This window comes from Hermetia illucens, chromosome 4, assembly GCF_905115235.1.
Source record: "Hermetia illucens chromosome 4, iHerIll2.2.curated.20191125, whole genome shotgun sequence".
NCBI lineage: Eukaryota > Metazoa > Arthropoda > Insecta > Diptera > Stratiomyidae > Hermetia > Hermetia illucens.
The window spans coordinates 146,757,199-146,784,338 of record NC_051852.1 but is presented as its reverse complement, the minus strand read 5'-3'; the positions used below and the strand labels follow the sequence as shown (position 1 = coordinate 146,784,338).

General features: G+C 41.7%; 1 protein-coding gene across 2 annotated transcripts in view; it reads left to right on the top strand.

The window, feature by feature from the left end:
* The window catches only part of LOC119656236, a 106,503-nt gene that overhangs the window by 48,590 nt on the left and 30,773 nt on the right, over positions 1 to 27,140 (top strand). For both annotated transcript variants that reach the window (XM_038062655.1, XM_038062654.1), the window contains exon 2: positions 2,147 to 2,219. In XM_038062655.1, coding sequence (XP_037918583.1) covers positions 2,147 to 2,219 — 73 coding nt within the window. The remainder of the gene's footprint in view (positions 1 to 2,146; positions 2,220 to 27,140) is intronic.

Sequence of the window (27,140 nt, the reverse complement as noted above, 5' to 3'; positions counted from 1 at the left end):
TAGTTGCATAATAATTGTATTATGAGTTTTTATTATTGAGCTAATGATGGAGGTGACATAATTTTATTGCGGTGAATTTGATGGATTATGCCTCGTTTGCGATGTGTTTTTAATTTCCTTTACTGGCTTGAACAGGAGTTGGGTATTCAGGAAGGCAAATGATTCATAGCTGATTACGCAAAATTGCGGAGAGCTTGGCGAGAATGAATGTGGATATCAAATTTCACTGTAAGAGCAATAAAGTTATTAGGATGAATTATAAAGGCTTTCACATTCGCTTTTGTAATAAAAGATCGAAAATATTCACAAAACTATCACGTCTCCATTCTGCTTTCTCCCCATGACATGAAGGAATGTCAATTTCAAGCTATGTTAACTGACAGCGCATTTTGAACTCATTTAATTTCTCTTAATTCAGTGCCAGATTGATCATGCCCAATAGTATTCTATCAGAATTCTTGCATGCATTCTTCTTGTCGCTTCAGATTATTGTAGAAATGGTGCCTACCCTAGAACCTAAACTTGGCAATTGTATCTATTCCCTGTGCCACATTTGGTTAGTGTGTTTTCTATTTATTTTGAAGATTCCATTTCATCTCATCGCAAGTTCGGAATGCTGGTATTCCCTTGATCATTTCGAAATAGACGCTTTATGTTTGCTTGAGATATTCAGAATTGTAGTGATGAAGCTTGTCCAGGCCCATGAATGCAGGCTACTGATCCATTCCTCTTCATTCAACAGATTGTGTGCAAAGCCCATGGTGAAGTATCGTGATGAGTACGAGGATATTTTTAGATTTATACCCCAAACGACGCGTGCCAGCATGCTCTGCAATGTGGATAGTGCTAGGCAACGCATTCTGGGATGAAATGATAGCCTGGCTTTAAATTTTATCTTTTTCTTTCTAAATTATGAGTTATCGTTTCCATCTTTGAACTAGTATCTTACTTAGATTGACGAAATGACTTCAATATTTCACTTATGACTCTAGACCTGCCATGCCTCTGAGCAAACCTAATTTGATACGCTCCTTTTCGATCCCTGGCTAAGATACGAAAATGTTTTAGAGATCATAAAGTAAGTTCGACAAAGCTGTTATTTCCTGGTTGGAGAAATATATTCTCTGTCCTTGTAAAGGAATATTATCTCCAACCTTAAATACCTTTAGAGATATGTCATTCAGAGCAACGCGCTAGCATTCTGAGCCAAAGTGTATAAAAACTGAAAATTTGGCTGAGGAAAACCGTTCTCTATCCCAATACTTTTTCTGCTCAACAAAATTTGTATCTCGAATTTTCAGTTGAGATTCAACTCGGGCAGGACCACGACTGTATTGTCAAAATCGGGAACGCGCTTCTGTCTCAATCAAGTCTAAATTTAGTGGTTACCAGAATAAAAAAAAAGTATTTACTATTTCGCTCGGATACCTTCAGAATTTGATACCACAAAAGTGTGATGGTCCAAAAATTCCAATCTGTGCAATATTCCTAGTCGAGTGTAATCTACTTGCGCATCTGGCGTCCTGTGAGAGCTCTGGAAAACGTGCACCGTACCAATTGTAATGCGTCGAAATTCTAGCGGTGAAGATGACAGACAATACATAGAATCATTGGCAGACACAGCTGCCATCAACAACGGAAATAATGTCGGCGATTTGATCTATCGTTTTGAAAAACGAACCGGGCGACCTGACGTAAACGCAATGCGGGAGGTGCTTTCATCATCTGCGTCACAGTTGCAACCACATCTGGATGCGATGCTCTATTACAATAGCAAGAACCCAGTTTTCGCGGCTGACATGAAACTCAGCGATCTTCAATATCTTCGCTATTTGCAACAACAAGACAAGCTAAGATTTCGTCATCAGCAGGGAGTCATAAGTGACTCTCTTTTATCTCTAACTGACTCCGAGTTTTGTAGTGATGATCAAGGGCAGGACTTCAGTCCCTCGGCGAAAGATCCTTATGGAGTTCGAACGCACAATCGCGTGGTCCATGACCTTTCGCGATTTGGTCGGTTTATTGAAATGATGTCGCGATTGCCGTTGCCGCGAATGTCTTTTACCGGAATGGGATTCTGTTTTCTCGTTGCTGTGTTCATCTCTCCTCGAACATGTGATGAAAAATTGATATTTCCTGCTTTCAGATTGCTCTTTGGAACGCTGTATCCAGCGTATGCATCATATAAGGCTGTTAGAACAAAAAATGTTAAAGAATATGTAAGTACAATTTTCAATATTTTATATTTTAAGTATTTAGGAGAATCAAAGATTTCCAGGAAATATTTTACGATTTACGATTTTTAGATATTCTTATTTATTTTGGAATGAAATTAATTTTAAATGTGTGTTGAAAATAATATGGAAGGGAGCGTACAACACCTGCGAGCCGCTTCGGTCACGCTGCTCTTAGAGTAGAGGTGAGGCGCCTGATGAGTTACCTCTAGCCTGCTACGAAACCGTAGCGGTTTTCGTCCTTTTTTTATTTTTGAACTTTTTGTGTTAAACCCAGAAATGTGGGAGGAAGTTACTTTTCATTTGGTCCGTTCCGACATCAAGTGGATGGAGACTCAGGACTCCTCAATCCCTAAACAAAAATTGTCCATATTCCAGCTTAATCCACGTTTTAAGATAGTATGAATAGCGGTCATGGAAGTCCAACGTTTTGTCATTATATGTTAATGCCTGAATTCGAATCTAGGCAAATGATCACTGGCTTAAAAAATAAAAAAACCAAAAAATGACTAACGGTTTCATCCAGGGCAGAGGTAACTCTTCAGATGCTGCCTCACCTCTGCCCTGGGAGCAGCGTGACCGAAAGTGCCAACAGGTGGAAAAACGCTCCTTTATATCATCGCAAAAACACGACAAGGTTGGTCCATGGATCCCTAGTTTCGGGCATAGCACCCAAGCATTCAAAAATAAAAAAAAAACAGAAAATGACTAACGGTTTCATCCAGGGCAGAGGTAACTCTTCAGACGCTGCCTTACCTCTGCCCTGGGAGTAGCGTGACCGAAATTCCAACAGGTGGAAAAACGCTCCTTTATATCATCGCCAAAACACGATAAGGTTGTGAATTATATTGAACTGAGACCGTAGTACTTAGCAACGTCAAATCATTGCGTTCTTCTTGTGTAAGGGACATATAATGCTTCATTGCTAATTAACAGACAATTATTTGCTGCCCCAAACCTGCTTGGTGTAGTTGATCGCCTTCATATTCAATCAGTTCGGTTGTAATTCCATCAGAAAACTGCCAAAAAATAGAAATTTAATGCAACAATTGACGCATTTCGAAATTCTTATCAACGTTTCAATGTGTCAGAAACTGTCTCTATGTCTCGTGTTCGGGGGGAGTTTCCTTTTTGATGGTCGAGCGGAAAAAAGGATAACAGAGGAAGGCATCTTAACATTTCCTACTAGTGCTTCATGATTGCCGTAACGTCAGTCAGAGGTATTGCTTCAGGCCGCCGCGTAAACCTGTCGGTGATTGTGAGGCAATACTTGCATGCGTGGGACTTCCGCAAAGGGCGAATGGTGTCGAGGTGAATGGTGTGGAAGCGCTTGGTCGACCGAGAGAATACGCCTACTTTCGTTTTTACGTGCTTATTGATGCTATACTTCTGACACGCAATGCACTCTCTGCTCCAATAGTTTACGTCCTTGTTCATGGACGGCCAAAAATATAACCCAATGGCGAACCGGTTCGTCGTCCTGATGCCTGAGTGCGTAAGATTGTGTACTGTGTGAAATACTTCCTTGCGAAAATCGGCCGGAATGAATGGCCTAGGTGCCTTGTCTGAGGTTTCGCAAAGTAAGTAGGAATATGAGCCAAAGTTAGGAAACACCTTAAACTTGTATTTGGAGTTTGCTCCAAAAAATCTGCGTCGTCTTTCTGCGCCTCGTCTGTTGCCATACTATCGAATGTGGCGAGGACTTTGACCTCTGAGATTTGAGACGCGATCTTTTTCAGACACGTGGTTGATGTCGAAAGTTGACGGGCTGCTAAAGCTCAGTTGCCGAATTTGGCGAGGAGACGCTTTGTCGGGCTTCTGTTTAAACGCGAAAATAAGGGGCTTGTGGTCCATGCACATGGTGAACAGCCTGACTTCAAGGGAGAAACTTAATGGAGAGATACGCGGCGAGTAGTTCACGATGGTAGGCGTTGTAGTTATGCTGAGCTGAATTGAGATGTTTCTAAAAGAAGCTCAACGGTTGCCAGGTTTGATTCATCGATCATCATCGATAAACGCACCTACGGGTGCATCTGGTCGGGGAAATGTCAGTAAAGTAACATCAACAAGCTGTTGCTTGACCGTTTCAAACGCCTGGGCCGCCTCAGTAGACCACTCAACTTCGCGGGAGTCTTTGCTTTTGGACCCAGACAAGTAAGCGTTGAGGATCGCATGGTGATGAGCGGCCTTGGGCAAGGAACGACGGTAGAAGTTTAACATGCCCAAAAACCTTCTCAGATTCTTCACCGTGGTTGACAGGGCAACGTTTTTTATCGGTTCAATCTTGTCTGGGTCTGGTTGAATTCCGTCTGGGGTAATCATGTGGTCGAGAAATTTCACCTGCTTCTGTTGGAATTTGCATTTTTCAACGGTTAGGATGAGCCCGGCCTCAAGGAGACGTTGAAAAATGCACTCGAGATTGTCCAAATGTTCAGATTCGGAAGAAGAGGCGACCAAATCATCCATTTTGACGATTTCGTAGGATAGAGTGGATGAATCTTTGAAATGTCTTGAATAAGCCGAATGTCATCCGGGTTAGCTCGAAGGGTCCGAAAGGTGTGCAGATAGTTGTTTTCGGTATGTCTTCGGGTGCAACAGGGATCTGATGATACGCTTTGGCCAGATCCAAGCTCGTGAAAATACTGCGTGCGCGAAATCATGGATGAGTGGCATAGGGTACCGGTCGAAAATTTTCTGAGCATTCAGATGCCTGTAATCTGCGCAAGCCCTCCATTCCCCGTTTGCCCAAGGGACCAAAACCTTCCATTAGCTGCAATCGTGTGATGCCAAAATCTATCGAATTATGCCACGTGTCCTAAGTTACCCAAATTCTTCTGTTGTCGGGGTCACCAATTTAGCTGTGCCTGCTTACGCTGGTGGTTCGATCGAGGAGGAAGGAATTTGAAGCCGGTCTTATGCCAGGCTGCCAACGTGGCGGCGGCAGTACAGTGCGTCAGTGGAGGCGGATTCACCACGGCAATGCAGTCGTGGTTCATGCCTTCGATGTGCCGCCACACGTTCTTTCACTTTCAGCCAGACAACTGTCATCGATAAAAAGAAAAAACTCGCTCTCTCTCTTACGTATAACAGTTGGGCTGCTCGTGGGCTAACATAGTAATTTATTTTTATAAAATTTGATTTTGCTACTCAATATACGAGGTTAGACAATTAAGTAATGAGACTGATTTTATTGGCGCGCTTGTGGTAAAGCTGCAATTTTCAAATTCCCTTCCCCTTCTCCGGCATCCTTCCCCTCTCCATTGGTATATTCACCATAGCTCTAGCTTGTTTAGTCCACCTGCTGTGTCGTTTTGAGTAGGCGTGTGTTGGTGGTGCTCGTCACGAAAATGGAAAAACGAAATCTAGAGCAACGCGTCGCGATAAAATTTTGCGCCAGATTGGGGGAAACAGCTTCGGAAACGTACGCTAAAATTGTAAAAGTGCGTGGAGATAGTGCTCTTAGTCGTGTTCAGGTGTTTCGATGGCATAAAGAGTTTAAGGAGGGGCGTGAAAGCGTGGAAAACGAGGCGCGGAGTGGGAGACCAGTCGAGGTCCGTAAAGATCGGCGTTTAGCAGTTTGAATGTTGGTCTCGGAACTGGGATGAACCGTGAAACAGTCAGACAAATTTTAAGAGGCGATTTCGGGATGAAAAAATTGTGTGCGAAGATGGTTCCAAAGAACCTTGGATCGTTCATCACGACAACGCGCCGTGCCACACCACCCTCAGCGTAGCCCAGTATTTAGCCTCTAAAGGCATCGTCGTATTGCAACAGCCGCCTTATTCGCCCGCAAAGGAACCCATTTTGAGTGAATTACACACATCCAAGCGGCCGTGGCGTGGGTATTCGTGGACATCCCAGTCGAAGCCTTCCAGAAATGTTACGAAGAGTGGCAAACGTGCTGGAATCCCTGTATAGCAGCTCAAGGGAACTACTTTGAAGGAGATGGCAGAGTTGTAGAATAATGTTTAAATATACGGTTTTTATGGAATCAGTTTCATTACTTAATTGTCTAACCTCGTAGTTGCCTTGGAGGGCGATAAAACGATTATAGTGAGATTTGTTTTTAGTTTCAAAATAGGACACAGTTTCGGCGGTTATCTCTTCATCGGCGCTAAATTTCTTTCCAGCAAGCATTTTCTTGAGGTCTGAAAACAGGAAAAAATGTTGGCCAGATCAGGGGAATACGGTAGATGTCGAAACAATTCGAAGCTTAATTCCTGCAATTTTGCCATCGTTTTCTTAACTTGTGACACGGTATATTGTCTTGATGAAATGGTACTTTCTTTTTGTTCTTATGGGGCCGTTTTTCAGCGTGTGGTGTGAAATAATATAGCCATGTTTCGTCCATTGTGACATATCGGCGTATAAATTCGGGTTTTTTATGGCGGAGAACTTCAAACAGTGCTCAGAGTCGTCAACTCGTTGTTTTTGGTCGATTGTGAGCTCGCGCGTACCCACTTCGAACGGACCTTTCGCATACCGAAACATTCATGCACGATATGTCCAACACGTTCCTTTGATATCTTGAGAGCCTTAGCTATCCCGATCAACGTGATTTTGCGATCGATATGGAGTTGTACCGATCGTGGAAAAATTGCGAGCGAGGCATCTTCGACGGTAGAGGAGGAGAATTACTTGCCAAGATTGCTCTGACTATCGAAGTCAATGGTAAGCGACCAAAAGGCCGGCTGAAACAACGGTGACTTGATACGCCGAATGGTGATTTGAAAGCCTCACGATTGCATCCTGATCAGGCTTTTGATAAAATAAAATGGCACTCCGCTTGTGAACGGGACAAAGGCTGAAGAAAAAGAAGAATCGTAACTGAGAACTACCAAAAAAGCGAGCAGACATTACTATTTTTTGATTTCGATCAATCAGATTATTCCTGAAGTAGATGGGAAGGAGAAAGGGGAAAACGATGTCAAAGTAGAGCTTTCGGGGCTGCAAGTATTAGAAATAATCTTATTGTTGGGTTGGAGTGAATTTTATAATCTGCTTGGATTCATTTGTAGAATTTTTACGGAAAGGTGGTAACAGAGAATATGAATGGTGCTGAGGCAACATGATGAAACGTCGGAACGAACAAACCAAAAGATTTTGGTTTCGTCGATTTATCTGTATCCAAATTTAACTAGAAAGTGCTATACTAACACTATGATTGACTGCGACTTTCCAACTGAATACCAATGTTTCTTTTTCAAGTTATTTCCTGAAAGCAATTGCTTTTTCATTATGCATATTCGACGGTTCTCTCCAAAGATAATAATTGTTTTTTGCCGAAAATATTATTTACTTCGTTATGAAGAGGCTCTTGGAAAAAAGTGTAATCCTATCTTATTAACTCCGCTTTTCTTTTCTATGAACAGTGGTATCTATATAATGCGCATTATTCGCTCTAATCGCTAAATTTAAACCTCAAATCAGATCAGCATTCTGTCGTAAATATTTTATGACGTTTGCACGATTCATCTGTGCCAAGAGATTTTTTTGAATGGAATTGCACGTTTGTGGGAATTGGAAATCTTAATAAAAAAGCTCAATGTTTTTATTTACGCTTCCAGATGGTCTTTATTTGTGTTTTCTTTGTATAATTTAGTAATGCCAAATATTACAGAATTATTGCTTGTTTAATTGATGCTATATTGTTGGCAAATAGTAGTTTTGTAGAGTAACAATACAATAGAATTCTTCACATCTTGAAAAACTACAAGTATCACAACTTTGTAAGGTGCCACCGAAATATTATTCTGATCCATAAAATAAGAAAAATGTCGGCAATTTTGAAGTATCCGGGTAGTCTGGAAACCAAAACGGAATACCAAATTAACCTAAAATAAAATTACTCCATTTCAAGTTATTCTTCTTTTTTCTTCAGCCTTTGTTCCGTTCACAAGCGGGGTCGGCTCGTCGTGATCGGTTTCGCCCTTTGGCACTATCGAATGCCAGATCTGGGTGCAATCTCGAGGCTTTTAAATCCAGCGTATCCAGCCACCGTTGATTCGTTTACCATCGACTTCAATATTCAGAACAATCTTGGCAAGTGAATTCTCGTTAGCACGAATTACTTGCCCATACTATCGAAGAGGCCACTCTCGCAATGTTTGCACAATCGGTGCAACCCCATAACCGTCGCGAATATCCTCATTTCGGATGTGATAAAAACGTGTCACACCACTAGTCCAAAGCAACATCTTCGTCTCCATTGCCGCAAGACATCGTTCATTGTCTTTTATAGTCGACCAACACTCAGAACCATAGAGGGCAACCGGACGGACGACATTGCGGTAAATTTTAGATTTGAGACGTTCGTTGATTTGTTGATCAAAAAGAACACCAGTTGTGGAAGGCCACTTCATCCAGGTTGCGTTAATACGTGAAGCAATTTCATAACGCAGTTCTCCATTGACTGATAGCGTTGACCCGAGGTGTTAAATCGCTCAGTTCTGGGTAGGTCACTGCCGCTGACAGTGATTGTGCCTGTTTCATGGGAATGGGTTGTCAAAAATTCAGCTTTGTTTAAATTCAATTTGAGACCGTGTTGCATGAGGCGATCATTCCATTTTTGGATGCTAGGAAAACATCATCTGCATAAAGCAGTGTGTAGGGCGCTGGACGTTGGATATCCCGTGTGACGGTGTCCATAACAAGAACAAAGAAGGGTTGTGAGAGGGTGCTTTCATGATGAACACCAACGGAGATAGGAAACGGTTTTGATACACCCACCATACTTCGAACTTTACTTTACGGATCGTGCTTCTGAACTGTTGTGTCTAAATGAAGCAAAGGGAACAGATAGTCGTGAACTATGTAATTTAAAAACAATCAAAAAGTTTCAGTTACCTCAAACATAAGAACAAAATTTCATTTCCTTTCTGCATAATCTAATATCCTAATTTCATACTTTTCACAAAAAAAATAAAAATTAATTTTTGTTTTAAGTTTGGTATCTTTGACTTATTCGTGTCTCCTTTAGCAGAACATCCCGTCTTTATCACAAAGCCTATCGCTCGTGGAACCCAAATTCTATCACGTCCCGAAAAAAAAGAAATAATCAAATGAAAAGGAAGAGGGTCGGTCAATGCAATACCACAGAATTCAAGGAACAGGCAAATCGGCTTGGATATGAAGGGTCGTTTCTAATTTCGAACAAGCAACTGAATATTAGTTGAAATCGTAGATATTAATTGAGGGACGCTGAAGGACTTAGTGCGAAAGCTGAAGACCTCTGCCCTGGGAGCGGGTTGACCGAAGCAGCTAGTAGGTGCGATACGCTATCTTTTATAATTCGCGAAACATCACAATGGTGCGAACTATATTCAACGTAAATCTACCGACAGTTCGGACCAAAGCTTGGCCGGAGCTAGATAATTTTTGTTTACGGATTGAGGAGTCCTAAGTCCGTATCCACTTGATGTCGGACCGGACCAAATGGAGAGCAACTTACTCCCACTCTTTATGGTCCATGGAGTCCTCTTTTTGAGTTGCACACCACCTGCTAGTCGCTTCGGTCACGCTGCTCCCAGGGCAGAGATGTGGCGGCGCCTGATGAGTTGCCTCTGGCTTGGTACGAAATCGTAGTCGTCTTCGTCGAATGGAAATAGAAAAAGTTAAATTGTCTTAACAGTGTGATGGGTCGAACGATACAATAAAGTATTGCTCGGTGATGTTTAGTGATATCTTGAAAGGTAATGTCACATCGGACAATACAAAATATTATGAATGAAAAGGGTAATATGATCAACACTTCTCTACTAGATGGTGAGGCAGTGATGTGATGCTGTGATAATTGGTAATGTTGTGGTTGCACACGGTGATGTTAATGTGATATTATACTTTAGTATAATAACACTGGTGTATAACATACATTACCTATCGTCTTCAATGGCAATGCATCCATCCATTATATTTTCTAAGTAATTGATATAATGTGGGGCGCAAGCGCTTCCAATGACTAAGATTTATTGAACAGCGCCAATGCATAATTATTCTTTATTTAAAAATGTGAGTCTCGTTTGATACAATCGCATCAAGATTACTTTCTTAACAACCAAATGAATCAACTCAACCTCAAAGGTGTCTTTAAGGCAGCCACTCTTGGCAATGAAAAAATATATTTATCGGACTGTTAACGACATTTCAAACACTTTATCCTTGCCAACGAACGCGCCTGGCGAAGTATGGTCCCAAAGCGGAAGCACGATCTGTACCTTAAACATGAAGTAGTCGTTTTGACCACCGTCAGCCAAGCCGCCATTAAGGCCAGTGGCGACATGCTCCTGGCTTATTGGACACTGTGCAGATGCACCCTTCACAAGGTTGACCAATCCAGATTATGCTCCGCTCACGACAGTCTCTCGGTGGGTTCAGTAGTCTCTATGTTGTGGCGATTGTAAATGGTAGATTCTACTCACACTACTTAAAGCGACTAGCTCAAATGATGAAGGCACACCACGTGCGCTAAATCAAAGATCTGGCCCTCCTATAACAAAACCTGAACACAGGAGAGCTTTTGTGCCAGCGATTTGCGCGGGTAGCTGGCTTATAGGGTACCATACCGCCTCAGTTGTCATATCCTACGATTCGCATTGTCGAGATTGCGAAAAGGAATGTGAGAATCTTAGGAACATCCTTTGTGATTGTCCAGCTTTAGCTAGAGCCAGGCTGCCGGGACTAGGTGAATAGCTTTCAGGGAACCTCAAATATATCTTTACTTGTAAGGTGGGTCAGCTACTATTCTTCTGTGAACGTTATGAGCTGAATATGAAGATCTAATCCAGTTAGATTCTGCTCCCCTCGTTCTTTCTACAGCAGTTATTGTGTTAGGTGTTTGCGGTATCAAAACGTCGCACTATGGCGGTAATTAGACCCCTCGGAGCCGCGGTGGTCCCCCAGACCGATATCTTAGATGAATGCACTGGTTCTGCTAATTGGGAATATGTACGAGGTATCGTATCGTGTTAGGCCGAGGGTCTGAAGAATAGACTAATGTGTCATTTGAATGAACATTGAATTGAGCAGAACGCCGTGAAAATGTTATGCAAGGTTGTGCCAGAGACGGATCCTTGCGGCGTTACAGATGTTACTGAGAAGAGAGCGGGTGTTTTATTTTCGACGCTGGCATAAAAGTGTCTATCTTCGAAATTAACTTATAAATGAATCCGTATACCCACACGGAGTCAAAGGCCTTTTCTAGCTCATGAACACAGTCTACCGTAGGTTTGCTATTGACGTGTAGAGTCGAGTATTCACGGTATCGTGGAAGTAGCTTAGAGCGTACTGAATGGAGTGTTTGGATCAGAATCCAAACTGATGGTTAGGGATTTTATTATTGAGATCGCAATGCTGGACCAACTTGGTTGACCATGCTCTCTGAAAAAGTTTGCCCAAGTTAGATAGTAACAAATGGGCCTATAATATTCTGGCTTGTTAGAGACATTCTTTTTCCTAATGCCAATAAATTCGGCTATTTTCCATGTGGATGGGATATAATCGTTATTTATGCAGTCGTTGTAGACCGCAAGTAGGAACTTGATTGTGGTCGCGGACTTTTTGTCGTTTAGATTTTTCAATGGGGAGGTGAGTTGTGATAAAATCAGCAAATTTCGCGAATCTATGGATTTAGTTGACGGATTCGTGGCGAGCTTGTAGCAATTTCTCGAGATGAATTCTTTGTTTGATTGAACAGTCATAGTAAAGGTGGGGTCTTTTCATGGAGGAGATACATTGAGTTTTCGTTTATAAGAATCCGCAAGGGGTTGTTGCTTCTCCAGCATCACTGCAGATAGGTTCCCTGTTCTTAATCAAAACGAAATTAATGGATTTGTGCTTCCCGATAAGCCTATTTATGTCTTGGAATATATTTGGCTCATGCCAATTTGCGTATGAACTCTTTGTTATGAAAATTCGCCACCATTTCCCGGGTTAACGTATTGAGGCAGTTGATGCGGGAGAGCAATGCTTTACATTCAGCGTTAACTCTATTTCCGCGCTTACGGAACATTCACTTGAGGTTTCTGTGCGAAATCTGCCTGGTTTCAACTCCTCTGTCCTCTGTCCTCTCTCCTCTTTCCTCTCTCCTCTCTCCTCTCTCCTCTCTGTAGCATTATGTCGTGAGAAAGCTAGTTGTACTGGAACTCATTGATTTTAATAAGCTTCGTGTTTCTGCATGCAGTTGTATTAATGGCGTCTATTGTCAAAATCATTGCTTCGTCGATTTCTTTATCCGATAAGTTAAGGGTAATTGCGGTGGTTTCTTCAATTTCAGCCTTGGTGCTAAACCTAACTTGAATTTATGCCAGTTCGTCTGGTTGAAAGATCTGATATTCGTCATTATTTGCCTTTCCAGTGCGGAGGTCGAGGACAGTTTGAATTCCACTGCATAGTGGTCGGATATGCTTGGCAGGGTTTTTACAGGAGATCACCTGAAAATGTTGCCTTGTTTCCTCAGATCGCAGGCAGTAGTTGAAGGAGAATTGACTAGGTCTTGTTGGAGAATTCGGTAAGACCATCTCAAGGTTGGTTGGTGTGAAAGGGTCGTGGATCCATTTTAATAGGATTTGCCCATTTCTGTTGACTGCCGTATCTCCCCAGAAGGTGTGTCTCGAGTTGAAATCGCCATCGGAAATAAGGTAATTAGACTTAAACTTGAGATTGCCCAAGACTTTCAGCTTTTGACCTAGTTGCTCAGTGTGGGAGCTGCATTTGATATAGACGGAGAGGACCAAAAATCGTCTATTATTGCCGAGCAGGTTCGCGATTTCTTCAAATGGTAGGCTTTCCTGACTAAAAGGGCTATCCCAGTGTTTTTGTCATTCCGGATAATGTTATATTTGGTAAATTAAACATTGTTCCTGCTTTTAGGATCGGTTTCCGAAACGCAGCAGATGTTTGCTTCCAGAGTGTCAATCAACACTTGGGATCAAGGACGTGTTTAACTCCGTATGTTGAGAATTAGTTTGATAGCAGCGAATTGATGCTGCTCGTTTGTGGGAGCTGTAGCAAGCGCTTAAACCAATTCGCGTAGCGGGTCGGTTGGGATGGATTGGGAACGGATTGAAAAGCCGCTTTTGGGAGAGTCTTACGAGTGGCTTGAGCGTAAGAAACTCCGAGACTTGTCAAGTTTGTGGAAATTGTGCCAGCGCCTGCTTGACACAGGGGACTTCGCTTGTTTTCCTGCCCTCCTTCTAGTTACCATCTCTTTGCAGACTGGGCACTCGCGGTAATTCGCGAGGTGGTCAGCTTGGCCGCAGTTGCAACAGTGCGACACTTCAATTTCCCCGCGTGGATGGTAATCGTAGAGTTTAGGCCGATTTGTCCGAATTTCTAGCAGTTAAAGCACTGCATTTGTTCAACTGATTTTACCCTTTTGATTATGGATGCACCTAATTTTTAAGGTTTTGTGTAAACACAAAACCTTATTAAAATCGGTTTACTGTCTGTCTGTCTGTCTGTCTGTCTGTCTGTCTGTCTGTCTGTCTGTCTGTCTGTCTGTCTGTCTGTCTGTCTGTCTGTCTGTCTGTCTGTCTGTCTGTCTGTCTGTCTGTCCGTCTGTCTGTCTGTCTGTCTGTCTGTCTGTCCGTCACACGCATTTTTCTCGGAGACGGTTGCAGCGATTGACACCAAATTTGGTGGAAAGCTGGGAACTGTGAACGCTCACGCATACAGTGAATTACATCCTTTTACAACGAATTTGCAATTGCAAAAGGAGGGTGTAAATTTTTTTTTCATCAAATATAGTCATGTGGGGTATCAAATTAAAGGTCTCGGCCAGTACTTTTCGAAGCTGGTCTTAGTTTTTACATTTGTTGGAAAGGTGGGGAGTGCGGGTGGTTGAAAGTGACCACTCCTTTACGGGGGCCATTCTCAGAAACTACCCAACCGAAAAATCTGAAAAAAATTGAGAGGCTGCCACTATATAGTGCCTGGGCTCCGAAATACCTTCCACACTGATATCTGCATAAATAAAGTTAATAATAGTATATTACTATAATTTTTAGTAATTCGCTGCAGAACCCCCCTTAAATTCATGCTAGGACTACGAAATTTCGCAACAATATAGGGTATAATATAGAGCATGATCTTACCAAGTTTGGTGGAAATCGCACTATTACTAACAAAGTTATAATATGTCAAAGTTGTCGCTTCTTCGCAAATTCAAGACTATAAATGTCAATATCATCCGAAAGTGGATATTCCCACATAATATATGCATATATTACGTGCTGCGTACTAAGAAATACACAAAACCTTTCGTACCTGAAGCGTCCAGCTTCCGGTTTCCCGTCTTGTTATGACTCCAATGAGCTCTTGTGTTGGCTCGAAGGTGGCCACGAGCAGTCCCGATTGTGATTTAATCGGGATCGTAGGGTTTTCCAAGGTGAGAGCTCTATCCCTTTAGGTCACCAATTTGGGGATCGAACTTTTTTTAAGCTGAGAATATTCAGCTTTGATATCCGACAGAACATCGGCTGAATTTATTTCCTGGTGGAGGCCTCGAATTATTAACGACTGCGTGCTTTATGAAGAAGGAGTAATTGTTGTGGCCTTCTGCTGCAGCTCTTGTGCGAATATGAGGGTCCTGTCTGCCCTCGTGCTTTTAAGGACTACTTTCAATTCCTTTTCCTTCAAAACCCGGTACATTCAACTTATACCTGGTGGTGGGAGGGATGTTGGATGATGTCACTTGATGCTGATGCTGCTGTTCTCCATGGTGGTGACATTGCTTCTGCGGTTGAACCCTCTCTTTTCTAATGACTCGTACCTCCTCTTGAAGTTGAACGATGTGGTACTCAAACTGGTGAGCCAGGAAGGTCTTTCTTCAACAGACAACACATGGCATATTGGACTTGGTAATCTACAAAAGCTTTTTGTATGTCCAAAATCTTGGCAATTCATGCATTGTTCCGGTCTCTTTCGCTTATATTCTTTAACTGTTACTCCGCGATACCGAAGGTAGCGCAGATTTTATATTGGGGGATTTTTGTGTTTTTTGTTTTCCTTTTTGTCCCTGGTCCTAGTGATTGACGGGTGTTGTTTTGACTTTTAATGACTGATTTCATGGTAAATCTGGGTTCAACTATTGCTTGACGAATTTTGTATTCACTTTCGATTCTATTCTTTTGATCACGACTATTAGTTTTTTATCACTTTTTAACTATTACGTGTAATATTTTTTTTCCGTGGGCATCTAAATGGACAGTGACTTTCCTGGAGCTGCCTTTATTGTAAATCTGAATTTTTGTTTCATGTATATTTATTTTTCGAATTGGAATGGCGAGCAAACATTCTTTTACCGGCTAACTGTATCAGGATTTTTATCAGGCTGTACTTAAGGCAGTTCTTTGCTTGTAAGAAGTAGAGTTTTTAAAGGAATTTCTGGAACAGGAGCAGGAGTTTAAAAGTGTGTCTTACTTCAGCATCGAGACTACTGTCCTATAAACCTGATGAATTAAGAACAAATCGGAACCCGGAAGCTCGACGCTTGAGGTAAAGGTTTTCTTGGTCTTCTGTGTAAGGATATTTGGGTACACGATCGTTCCATTTATATTTAGCTCGTACATTGAATATAGCCGATATTCAATGTGGTACTGAGATTTTAACTCTTAGGGAGTAGTAATTTGACCCGAAATTGGTAAATTTGATTTGCTATAACTTTGTTAATAATAGTAGGATTTCGACCAAACTTTCTAGTATAATGCTTCCTATTAAAACCTATATTACGGTGCGGGGGAGGGGAACTATACTATTATTAACTTCATTTGAGCAGATATCGCAAGGGAGAGTACTTCAGAGCCTATGGATCACCCTAATTTTTTTGGGATTTTTCAATTGGATAGTTTCTGAGAACGGGTTCATGAAGTAATTGATATTTTTCGAATCTCCCCACTTCCCCTTTGCCACTAATGTCAAAAATAATATCAGCTTTGGAAAGTACTCTTCAAGATCTTTCATTTGATATACAACTTTGGCAGCCTTCCTTTAGGCTTATGGGAACGAACAATCTTTAAGTTTAACGGGCAAGTAATTCACCGCATGTGCGGGGGGAGGGGCACAGTTCTCACCTTTCTACCAAATTTCATCAGTTATTCGGTACAACTGTTCCTAAGACTAGTGCGTGTGGCACACAGACAGTAGATTGTTTTCAACCAAAGGTTAAAAACCAATTCGATCGTCGTGAGTGCCTCTACGGTAGCCACTCTGTATTTTCATATATTTCAAATACTTTATTCTCCTCAAAAAATGAAGAACTTAGTATGCGCCGATTGGCGCCTGTTCCCCAAGAGGGGCTTGTAGATGACGGGCGTGATCTGAGCCTCAAGCCATTCTGATCGGCAGGCAAGACCTTATTCTCAGTGGCGACATCCTCCGAGCTGTTGGGATAGCGCATAAAGCCGCTGGACATTCTGGGCATCATATTCAGAGTCAGTCGCTACAGGTTACCCGGTCATATGCAAACAAGGGGGGGGGGGGGGGGGGGGGGGGGGGGAGGCAAAGCAGGGCGACGAATTGGCTAGATGGGGTTCTGCTCTTCACGGTTCTCGACGGGCGCAGTCGTCTGTGTCCCGATGGCAATTGTGAATTTTGGAATCACTTCGCATCACCTGTCAGGTACTGACAACATATGGCGAAAGCTCACCACCTATGCTAAGACAAGGAAGGTTGGACCCTTCTATAACAAAATCCGGTCATGAGGGCTTTTGCGACAGCTGCGGGGGCGAATGTTTATCGGAGGCTATGTTGCCTGATGCGACGTACCGTAAAATTCACACTGTCGAAGTTACTGGGAGGGGAGACAGAAATCAAATACTTCCTATGCTTCAACACATCAAAAATTCCATTCTCTTTCTAAATGATTTCCTCATTCTATTTTATTTTCTTAATTTAAATCTGTGGAGAAGTTTTCATATTTGCACTCATATCAATCTGCGATAAAAATAGAACTTTAACTGCAGCAATTTATAACAAATATTACACGCAGTCGCGACTAACAGTATCAAATTTCGAACTACTTGATAAAGGCTGTTCTGGGATATTTTCATATGTATTTCCGGCAATGCCTTTTATTATTAGAACGCTGCATTTTCTTCCACCCCAAGTGCGCAAACATGCATTATGTGCATCTTCAAATCATGAGAAGACAACTTGCCAGAATAAAAAACAACACAAAGAATAATTACTTTCAATTAAAGCTTAATAAAGAGCCAGTTGTGCATCGTACCGTTGTTGACCGTATCAGCTCATGAATTTATTACACATACGAGCGTTGCCCATACCGATCGCTTGTTAGCCTTCTAAATAAAACTTGCTTCAATCTATCTAGTTTTCACCATTATCGAATATATTCGTTGGAACATTATCTGCATTCAAAATAAATTATCCGAAAATGGAGAAATTTCCCGTCACGGTTTTCCATGATTCATAACAATCACAAAGGCTAGAAAAAGTCGCAGTTGCAGAGGAAACCACAAACTGATTGGATTAAGTATTAAGAACAGAACAAAGCTTTGTCATGCGGTTGAGTGGAGAATGTGCGAACATTTTAGCTAGCACTATTTCAGGTTAATTATGTATTTTTTTATTTAGGTGCTCTATGCCCTTACAGTCCATTAATCGAGGAGACACTAATTTAGCTTTGTTAGACTTGACCCCTTTGGCTCGTGAATATTCAATTAAGAACAATTGAAATTTATTTTTGAACCATATTTGTAAGGTGCGAGTGTGTTTGGATTTTGATTTATTGGAGCTGAATTAATATCATACGCCCCGAATTAAGTAGTCATATCATTTTGCCAGTAGGAATCCAAAGCAGTCACTTTAATGTGAACCCATTCTTATCTCCATAAAGTCACTCTAATTAACTAGTTTCTGAGCTAATGCTAGGATCGATTGATTGGATACTACTATTAGAGTAACACGACTCTATTTTGAAACAAATTGGAGTTAGCCACCAGAAGACAATGTCATTCGAGGGTTAACTTCTATTATTGTACCAGCCAGTTCGGTCAACTTCAAACGGCCAGACAAATTAGAATAATTAGTATGTTAGTCAAGATAAGGTGGAGCTTTTGAACAGCTGAGCTGCATGTTGATTAAAGGGTAGGGTGTCTTGAATTTACGTTCATTTCAATTATTAGGTTGTTGCAAATGAAATGTCGGATTTTTCAATGAAGTGAAGTTAGTTATGATTTTAATGTTTAAAACTGCCGCAAGGTGACTCTGGTGGTATGGGATAATTGAGTATAAATAGTCGTTCGTTCGATCAAGGAGTCATTTCAGTTTCAATCGTCATTGAAGTTCCAAGTAAAACTCAAAGAAAAAAGCATGGAAGGGAGTCAAAAACGTCTACTTTTTCTATATGAATTTAAACTTGGTCACAACGCAGCGGAGGCAACCAGAAACATTTGCAGAGCATTTGGAGCTGACGCAGCAAACGAACGAACCACACAGCGGTGGTTCGAAAAATTCCGATCAGGCGACATGACCCTCTAAAGTGAACCTCGTGGACACCCAGGACCATCGATCGACAACGACGAGTTGTATTTGATAGTGGAATCTGATCCCCGATCATCGATTCGTGACATTGCACAGAAAATAGGCGTACACTATTCGACAGTATCTCGGCACTTACAACAGCTTGGAAAGGTGAAGAAGCTTGATAAGTGGGTTCCGCATGAACTCAACGAGCAAAACATGGCGCTGCGAATGGAAATATCCAGTTCTCTACTCAACCGCAACAGGAACAATCCCTTTTTGCGCAGAATAGTGACATGCGATGAAAAGTGGATATTGTACGACAACCGTCGCAGATCAGCGCAATGGCTAGATGCCGATCAGCCTCCACAACACATGCCAAAACCGAGCCTTCACCCGAAGAAGGTAATGGTAACTGTTTGGTGGTCTGCATCTGGAATTATTCATTATTCGTTTTTGGAGCGTGGTGAAACAATTAATGCAGAGAAATATTGTGCCCAACTTGATGAAATGCACGAGAAATTACGTGTTCAGCGGCCTAGATTGGTCAACAGAGATGGAGTGATACTGCTCCATGATAACGCCCGACCTCATGTTTCCAGAATGACGGTCCAAAAATTAAATGAATTACGATATGAGACTCTTCCTCATCCACCATATTCACCCGACCTCTCGCCAACCGACTACCACTTTTTTAAGCATTTGGATCACTTTTTGGCGGGGAAACAATTCAGCAATGAAGTAGCTGTCAAAAGTGCCTTTGAAGAATTTCTTAGCTCTAGAAACCCAGACTTTTACGAAACTGGAATAAATGCCCTTGTATCTCGTTGGGAGAAGTGCATTGAAGCTGCTGGTTCTTATTTTGACTAATAAAATTAATTGTCATAAAAGTTATAGTTTTTTGAAATTTTACTCAAATATCCGACATTTCATTTGCAACAACCTAATAGTTTGAAGGGTTTAAATTATTTTTCTTAATGGTTTCCCGAGTCTATATTTTGCGATAATTGACTTCTATTTGGAACGAGTTTGATTCCATGAAAATTGGTTGATGTTCTTGCTTGGTTGACAGCCACCAAATTCCAAAATGATAGGAATAACGCTTTCGTTCAAGATGGTATGTCTCCTGTTTACTTCCTCCTGGATTAAAGGGCATCCAAACAGTCTCAGTTTTCAATAAGTTTGTGTTTCAGTTTCATTATCATTACACTTAATACTGTGTAGGTGATAAGCCTGCAGAGGTGGGACAGCACAAAGATGGACGCCTACATCCATAACGACCGCAATTCGAACCCAGGGTAACATGATTGAGAGACGTACGGAAGGAGGCAATTATTAAAATAGGATTCTCGATCAGCATCACACATAGTGGGACACTTGAAGATGGGAACACTAGAATATATGGTTGGCATTTACCTTTGGTGGGTGTCCCATTGGTTTCAAAGGGGAACCAGACAGAGAGAGAGAGCCTCGGGACATCAAAGGATTTAGGTATAATATCTGTAGCTGACAATATTATAGGAATTACAACCACCCGCTCAAACTGCCAAATTTCTTTGATATCCCAAGCCAGTGGCACATAATTCATATTCTTCTCCACGCATTTCCGTTCAATGTTGTTATCATAGGGATAGCAACATCAATAATATACTTGGAGCGACCCGTCTTGTCAACTAACGGCACATCAGGCTTGTTGTGGGATATATGACGATAAGTTAAAACTTCCAAGGTTTTGGTGAATTACTTTATATACAGCCTTATGTCTGTTGGTGTATTGCACCGGTGGCATTACAGTGCAACCAGAAATGAGATGGTTCAACGTCTCTAATGCAGAACCACACATTCTGCACTAGTCGTCCCCCACCCACCCTTTCATTATGAGCTTTTCGTAGTCTCGGGTGGCGACCACATCGTCCTCAATGGCACACATAAATCCCTCCGTCTCAGCAAATAGCTCCCCAGCACACAACCATCTACTCGACAAACGATTGCCAAAGACAATTCACGTATTCGCCGTTCATTGCCTTTGACTTTCATTCATTGATCCGCTCTTGGTTTGACTTCACCGATCCTTCAAGTTAAGTGGAGTTAGTCCACAGTCTGCCGCATGCAACGGACCCGCCTGCTTTTTACTATAAAAATAAGTCCGTAGCAAGTCAATTTGGCGGTGATGTTGTGCCACAACGTCAACCACGCCCCCAACTCCGATGTCACGAGGTAGGTTCATCCCCTTCACGATAGAGTTTAAATAATGTATTTGGAATTTGGACATAGTAGTTCGTACCCGCATCTGGACGTTTTCGAAATCGGTTTTCGTCAACGGCAATATTCCGAATGCATTAGACCGTGAAGGGATAGTGAATACATTCAATGCGCTTATTTAACTCTTCCCTGAGAGACGTGATTTCAGTACCAACTTTGCAGATCGCAGGAATTCGGATAGCATCCTTCAGATCGCCAACTCGAGCATCGGTTCCTTGCAGGATTTGTAGGTATTTGTTGTAGTCTGTCTCGGTCATAGGCTGGATGTGGAGGTCGTCGATGCTATATCTGGCATGCGGCTCATGATGACCTTTCTGGATGGCTGGGACACTTGGCTATACAAATTCCATCCAAATATCACGGCTCAACATGTCTACTATTCGCAACAGATTGGTGGTCTTCAATATCGGCATACAGTTTGATGTCATCTAAGCATCATTCAGTAGCCATGAAAGGGAGTTCAGTGCCATGCAAAACTAAAGGGGACTCAATGAATCCCCCTGGAAGATGCCCCTCCTTATATGGATAGGCTCGGAGGTATTGGCACCTTCAGATGAACGCATTGATAAGGTGGCATGCCATCCTTCTATGACGGTCGAAAAAAATGTTATTAGTTTCGGACGTAGGACACCGATTATGGGAGACGCTTGAAAGCTTTGGCATAACCAATATAGCAATTAAAGAGAAATTAAAGAGGTTTCTTTAGCCTCTAGTTGCTTGTCCTACAACTACCGAGTCAATGATGAGTTACTCTTTGCAACCCGAGACCCGACTAATAATGGACGTTATGAATTTGTAGAGGGATGATAAACAGGTAATCGGTCTTGTGTCTGCGGCATCCTGCATCGTGTCGTTTTTAGGGACAAGGTAGATAATTGATCCAGTGAGGAAAGGTGGAAATTCTTTCGGTCGATTAATGACCTGCTTTATGCTATGTGCGTCCGGATAGCTGAGTGGTTACAGCACAAGGCTATCATACGGAAGGTCGCGGTTCAAATCTCACTGGTGGTAGTGGGATTTGTATCGTGATTTGACGTCGGATACCATTCGAATCAACTGTGAATAGTACCTGAGTCAAATCAAGGTAATAACCTCGGGCGAACGCAGTGCTGACCACATTGCCCCCTACAGTGTACTACTGTAGTGTACCGTTACGGTCTTGAATGAAATGCTCTAACAGGCTTCAAGACCCTGATCCAATATGGATTGTTGCGTCAACGATTATTATTATTATTTATGCTATGTGCCAGCTGGTTGTGTATATTGGTAAATTTTTTTATAACAGAACTTCTGCACCTGATCGAGGCCAAGGATCCTCCAGTTCTTCGAGCTGTTTATGGCCCGTCGAACCTCCCCTTCGGTAACATCTGCAAAAATCATTATCGATGTAGTGGCATGACATGTACTTTCAGCGGTGATCCATTTAGCATGCTTGCAGGTAACCCCCAAAATTCACTCCAATATTCCTTCGCTTCCGTAACCGAAAATTGTACTGTTTGGACACTTTATTGGGATTCGTTGAGTGATCTGAAAAAACTCCGCCTCGCGTAAGTTGGAAGCTGAACACGTCTGGAATGACTTTCACCATATCGTCGTTACCGATACGACAGAAAGTTTCTGCTTTAGTGTGTCCAGAATTTCAACTACGGGTGTTTCACTGGGGATGGCATAGTTCCTGTAAGCCCTTTGCACTTTATTTTCCACCCGTCTGCTGGCGTTGCTAATGCTGATTTGAATCTGCCTAGTAATATCCTGCCTTAGTGAGTTCCGCCGACGTTCCAGACGAATTTTCCAGTTTGGATCTCTTTGGTCACTCAAACCTATAAAGCGAGAGCGTTATTTCTGACCGTGCAATCTGAGAGTCGCAGTTGTACCACAATACATAAAAGATTGTAGTTGCAACAGTGGCTTATCAGGATACAGTCGAGATGTAATCTTATCATTGATTTGAGATAGCATTCTCAGAGTTGCTGGGGATGCATAGAGCTTGGGTATACCTGGTCAATGCAAAGAACCCATTCCCGGGAATTCTATACACGCTTTTTGGAATTCGTCCCGAACCTCAGCGGGAACCTTAGCCGGACGGTGAAGGAGAGGGCTTCGGTGAGTATTGGAGCTGTTGCCTGCAGTGTGGCGTGTTGTTGATTCCACCCCCTCTGCCTCCATCGATTCTCGGTCACCAGTTTCTGCGATGACCTCAAGTCGAACACGTTCCCTGACGGTGGTCGGAATTACGTCGCTGCGAGCTATAAAACGGTACTGGTCTGCGACTCGCTGCATAGTCACGTGTGCTAATTGGGAGAAACGCTTGACGAATCTCTGGTGCAACAAGGGACGATAAATTATTGTACCTACCCCAGCCGTTATTTCGTAGGAACGGATGATAAAGAGGTAGATTTTGTTCAGTCCACTTCATCCTCTGCCTACGCGAACCTGCTGCGGTTTCAACACCGTACTGCCCATTACGGGAGCCCGACCCAGTCACCAAGTCAGACGACTCTTGCCGGTTATCCGTATTGGACCTCAAATTTCTCCTTCTTATTTTTTGGGTTTGCATTTTATACCTAACTGCCAGGTATGGTAATAGCTTCCTCAGTGCGTAATCTACAAGACTGCAAAGTTCCTGAACTCTCCTCACCTACTCCTTGAGACGCTGCACTGACGTACAGCCATTCAGACTGAAGCTATCTACCCCTCCTGCTTTTACAATAGAGCTTGCGACGCTACGGTGGAGTGTATTATTAATATTATATTACTATATTTTGCAAATGGAAACCCCATGAAGTTTATTAAAGAATCGCATCGTATAGCTTATAGAATAGGGCACAATACTGGGAAGTTTTGGTGGGGCTCGTACTACTATTAACAAAGGTGTAGAAGGTCAAACTTTGTTTCGTGTAAATTTACTGTACCTCAAGACATATATAGAAGATTAGTATCACCTTGACCGACTTCTTATTTTTATTGGCTGCATAAATCGTTTTGAATCATACGTAGGTCTATTCAAGAAATGCATGGAATGACGTTATAAAACGGTTACATGTTTGAGTCTACTTCAAAATCGTCTCCATCCTCCCCCTATATTCCCAGATTTCGAAAGAAAGAGCGAAGGCAGATTTGAGGTTGTTAATATGATATGGAGTTCGATGCCACCGTTGGCAGAAAAAACTTCTTTTTCTTCAGCCTTTGTCCCGTTCACAAGCGGGGTCGGCTTGGTTGGCAGAAAAAAATATTACCGAGTTATACAAATTAATTGACACCTTCAGCGTTCTATCCATTGATACAGTTAGGAAGAGTTCGATGATCCGTCAGACTGAGAACGTTGATGTTGTTAGCATTTATTTTCACTTCCTTCTACCAAAAACTAAAAGGAGTATTATCGATGAAAGAATGCAATCCTATCGAAAGCTCGCCGAGCGGATTCCTATAGCCCGCACAGGCTCTACAATATGTAGGATGTTAATGGAATCACTGCATAAGGATTTAGATTCAAACAAGCCTGTTGTTTTGTTGATCAGGCTTCCAAGGTTTTTCTTAATGCATCCTAACGTTATTTTAACCATTACTTCTGCCTTAGCAGGGAGTACACAGATCCTTCCATTTATCATGCAAGGCGAATTTCAATGCCGTAGTTAAATTCCACTTTTATGATCTCACGATTAATAAAAAATCTGACAGAAACGTCCACGTGAAACTCGATACAACACTATCATAGAGGATTCGAACTTAGGATATAAGATCAAGAGGTTGACGTTCAATATTACGCGCTATTGACTTTTCCTGCATACTTTTCATATAATCGCAAATAAATCAGTCAAACGAAGCGTTCTCTATTGTCGCTCACCGTTCAGAACATTAATAATGCTAATCACATGCGTCGCTAACACATAGAATTAATTAAAAGAGGAAGAATCGCCTTCTGTTCAATTCGATCAAGCTTTGTTTTTATTCCCCCACAGAGGAAATTAAAACTACCTTAATTCCTCTATTTACGACTCATCATGCACTATAAAACGGTCAATCAAGTATTGAGTTATTTAGGAGATTAGTCACTCGTAAATGAAGCTGCAGTTGGGAGTCCGGGTTCCGATACCTTGGCTTAGTAGACAGATGGGAATTATCTCAACTGCCCATAACAAAGTAGATAAAGATGTTATTTGTCCTACGTGTTTTCCAATATCCAGTGATGAAAGGAAAAGGCATGCATGCATAGGAGGAGGAGTATAAAAGTTACGAGCGTCGCTATCGCTGTAGGATTACTGGTGCCACTTGCATATGATGCGGCTATCGACCCCGTGACTGATGACTAAGTTTTCTTACAAAAAGATGGAGTACAATCGATTTGAATACGCACATGGCGTTGAAATTATGAAAATGAAAGCAGACAAGTGTGAATAATTGTGGCGAATTTCAAAAGTGTATTTCCTTATGAAGTGATTAACAGCGTACATCCCTTTGTAACGCTGACTTTGTTTCTAGCTTATATGATTATTCGCGTTAATGGTGGAAGTATAAAGAATCAATTACTAAATTGGGAAGGGTGGGTCAAATATTCGACAAACATTTTTGTAGTATTTTGCAGAAAAGAGGTAAACAGTTGAGATACTTGTGAAAAATATAAATAAATTTTCGGCCTTTTTTAGCAACAAATCAATCCATCACACTTTTCCCAAACTTCAGGTACGTTTTTAAGAGATCTTTTAGCTCAAAGCCGTGAGCATTTTTTTTGGCAGGTGATATAATAGTTTTTAAGGTTTTGTGTGGCCATGTGGGGCATCAAAAGAAAGGGCTCAATTAGTACTTTTCGAAATTGGTCTCATATTTGATATCGGGTGAAACATAGGGGCAGGAGGTCTCAAAATATGATCCTCGAAAGGCGTAATAGGTTTCGTTTTCAGAAGCTATACAACTGAAAAATCTGGAAAAAATCACAGTGATTTATCTAAAGAAAATCTAGGCCTCAAAATACATCCCGTTCCGATACTTACATAAAGTTAATAATAGTATATTGGTGTATTTTAAAAATTTTGCCGGAAACCCCTCTTAAATTTATGGTAGAAGTACAAAATTGCTGTCATCATGACATATCAATTCGTAAATAGTACAACACGAGCTCATATGAGTGGGGGTCGCGAGGAAACATTTGGTTTTATAATAGTTTTTTAATCATTTCTATATCAATTACTCGAGACAGACATACCTATGGACTTATATGTATATGTTAATGAAGCTTTGGGGTAGTGCCTAATTCAGGTAGATATATTTGTATATGAAACCAGCGGCATTCAATATACGTACTTTATATATACATATGGATGCTTTGAACTTTTAGGCCGAGTTTTATGATTTTTGGGTGCCACAAGAAGATAGCATATCTACCCCCCCGATATTTGTTCCTTTAATAGTGGCACGTAGTCTTCAGAGTTAATTTTCCCGCTAATGAACGCTAATTCGGCCCGACCGTTAAATCTGGTAGCATCCCAAAATTGCTTCCTTTTTTCGGATGTCACGGAAATAATATGTCCAACCGTTAGTATCATCCAAATTGAATTTCTTTTCATCCGAAAATATCACACATCTCCACTGAATATGGCGGGTGCAAAACGCGAGACGGTGCCCCCTGTGAAGAGAAGTGAATGAACGGTGGTTTTCACTTTTATTTCCGGCGTTTCATAAGGGTGACTTTTTAATTACTCTCTGTACATTGCGGACATGCATTTTTACGCCAGCTCGTTGCTGATCTCCCTCGCAGTAAAAGCTTAATTAGAGGCCTCCCTCAAAATTCTACGTTACTACGTGGTGTTGTCGATCGTGGCCAGCGGTGGTTTTCTTTTCCCGTAGTTTTCCGGATCCGCAATCACTGCCTTTCGACTCCTGCCAATAGTTCTTTAAGGTTTTGTTTGCAAAACAAAACCTTATTAAAATCGGTTCAATGTCTGTCTGTCTGTCTGGGCACCATATAGAGGCAGCTTCATGATTTTTTTCAAATTTTTCGATCGAGTAGTTTCTGAGAATGGGCCCGTTAAAGATCATTACTTTCCACCCCTCCCACTTCCCGATTTTCTAACAAATCTCAAAACTAAGACCAGCTTCGAAAAGTACTAATTGAGACCTTTCAGTTGATATCCCACATGACTATATTTGGTGAAAAAAAAAATTTCACCCTCC